This window comes from Notothenia coriiceps, unplaced genomic scaffold (genome assembly GCF_000735185.1).
Source record: "Notothenia coriiceps isolate Sejong01 unplaced genomic scaffold, NC01 NC01_scaffold00024999, whole genome shotgun sequence".
Classification (NCBI taxonomy): domain Eukaryota; kingdom Metazoa; phylum Chordata; class Actinopteri; order Perciformes; family Nototheniidae; genus Notothenia; species Notothenia coriiceps.
In genome coordinates, this window is record NW_011357700.1 from 1 (window position 1) to 2,691 (window position 2,691).

Here is a 2,691-nt window from a genome sequence, read left to right on the forward strand (position 1 = left end):
GTGCTTCTAGGTCGTTTAGATCTGTAGAAGCTTTGGTGATTGGACGGCTATTGAGAATGGCTTCTGCTTCACTTAAGACTGTGTTAAGTCCCTCTTCGTCAAGACTTTGTACATTCAGGGTGGAGTTGAGAACCTTTCGTACTGATCTGATTAATCTTTCCCAAACATCTCCATGATGTGAGCCAGCTGGGGGATGGAAGATCCAATTAATTCCTTTCTGGAGAAGCCATTACTTACTTAGGCAGCCTTTGCAAAGTTCAAGCTCTTTTTTTCTTGGTCCATTTTTAACTCCCACCTCTACCAAACGTAACGGTGGACATGTTCCACTCCTCAAAGTGAGTTTTCCCCGCAGTTTTTACAGGATTTGTGTCAAAGCATTTTTAAACGTGTTGATTAAGCATCTTGTGGAAACAGAAGTTACGTAGTTACGGGTTACTCAGAGAGCAGCATTTCACAGTTTCTTCATTTAAGCATTGAGGGTGTTGATCTGAAGAGGGGTGGTGCTTGACACCAAAGGGTTGATCCAAGTTGAGCTATGTCATTTCTCAACACCTTTTTTTCTGCCCCTCAGAGGTAGATCATTCTGTATCTGAGAGCTGTTCATGCGGCTCAAACTAAACCCCCGGCTGCTAGGCTCTCACATTGAGAGGACAACGTGCAGCTTCACACTCTGAGTGAGGGCACTATCTAGACATGTAGCACATCTAACGACAGAAGAAGGGATACTGCAGATATACTGTTTTCTCTAAGGTAAGATGTTTTTATTATAACATTATTCAGGACACTTTTTTATAGCAAGATCAACTTCCTCTGGCATAAATTAAACAATAGAATGTTCTTTTATTGGTTACTTGTGAAGATTTTAAGATTGTATGACTGCACTTTTGTTAGAAACAAAACACATTTTCCTTCAGTTATCATTGAGGCACTGTTCAGAACTGATACACTGGCTACCGGCCAGGCATGACTTTTAAAAGCATCATAACTTAACTTGATGAGATAAAACTGTCTATTTTCATTGTATCTTGAGGCATATTGATTATCAGTTCAACTATGGGATTGATTTTTTGTGGTGGATGTTTTCAAAGGATTTGGGAATTGAAATCTAACATATTCTCAGTCATCCATGTAATGTGGAACAAACAGATTCAAGGAAAACAACCCGTTTTTTCCCCAAAGCTCTACAGATTTAACCACAAACACACTGGTCTCCTCTCAACCACTGAGGTTTAGATTTTCAAGCGTTTGATAGACTCAGATAATTATATTCTTATTACATGCATGCTACAGTATAATGAGCTGTATGATTAATGTGAGTGAATTAACAAGGAACTGAACTAGGCCTGCAGCTTTATTCTAATATTATCCTATGAAGAGTTGAAGGTTGAGAAAAAGAAAAAGTTAGTGAAGTGAATCTTAGTTCGACTGTATTGTGGCACAGACCTTTGTTTTTTCCTGACAATGAATTTGATGTTACGAGAAAAAAATACACTTAATTTAAAGTGTGGAATTTGGTCTAAATATGAAATGGAGCACGAGCGTGCAATTGTTTATTCAAATAGTAGTTATTTATTCATCACATAACATAAATTACATATTTATAATGTGTTATCCCGGCCTACTTTGATCTATTTATAGCTAAGAAAAACTGTCACACTTTGATTTGATAATCCTTTAGTTGTACTGTACATGTTGAACTGTAGGATATTAATACATCAAATAAAAAACACACAAGCTTTATTAAATTGAATTTGCAGAAGGAACAAACTTAATCTTGCAAAAGATTTCTGAGAGGAAGTCTAATCCAAGATGTGTAAAATATATATATTATGATATATATCACATGCTTGTCAAAAATATTTTGAGGAAAAAATCGAATTCAATCCCTGAAAGCTGGAGGTGGGTGATTGAAGCAAGCAATCGGCAAGCAACCACTCTCCCGCTGTTTTCAGAAGAGATCGGTCATTTTGGTGAGCACGTTGTTATTAGAGAGTGTGAGAGAGCATACACTTGACTGATTCAACCCACTCACAATAATCAGGAGACACAAGAATAGGACTATTGATTTCTGGATAGGTTCTACAGTTTAATGTTATTACCAATAGATTCCTTTTTCTGGTCTGCCTGATTTCACTCAAATCGGGAGGATGGTGTTCTTCTTTTGTAATTGGTTGATTTTGTTAACAGAAGATATTAGATACTTAACCCAGAACAAATGCACTAAAATGGCGAGCACATAATAGATAATCTATGTTTTATACCATGTTTTTATACACCCAGATACCACCATGACCCAGAATCTACTACTCAACACTACCTGGGAGGGATTGAACCCCTCCAATTCCTCCAGATTGAAGGAAAACCCTTCCAGCCACCAGAACATCACATTTGTGGATTTCTACCTCCACACGTCCTCGGTGGCTGCGGTCTTCACCGTCTCCTACCTCCTCATCTTCCTGGTGTGCATTATGGGTAACGTGGTGGTTTGTTTCATCGTGCTGCGCAACAAGAACATGCGCACTGTCACCAACCTGTTTATCCTCAACCTGGCCATCAGTGACCTGCTGGTTGGCATCTTTTGCATGCCAACCACTCTGGTGGACAACATCATCACAGGTCAGTGATGGGGAAGTTAAACTTGTTCTCTCTTGAAAGAGGATATATTCTGCTGATGTTCAGGTGTATATCAGT

The 2,691-nt window shown here is 38.6% G+C and overlaps 1 protein-coding gene across 1 annotated transcript; it reads left to right on the top strand.

Moving 5' to 3' along the window:
- Positions 1-245: 245 nt before the first annotated feature.
- On the top strand, positions 246-2,616 carry LOC104955901 (neuropeptide FF receptor 1-like; the record flags this gene model as incomplete). Its single annotated transcript, XM_010783299.1, has 3 exons — positions 246-335; positions 572-750; positions 2,281-2,616. A coding segment is annotated over exon 3 (328 nt), but the record flags the coding sequence as incomplete, so codon positions are not given.
- Between the last annotated feature and the right edge of the window lie 75 nt (positions 2,617-2,691).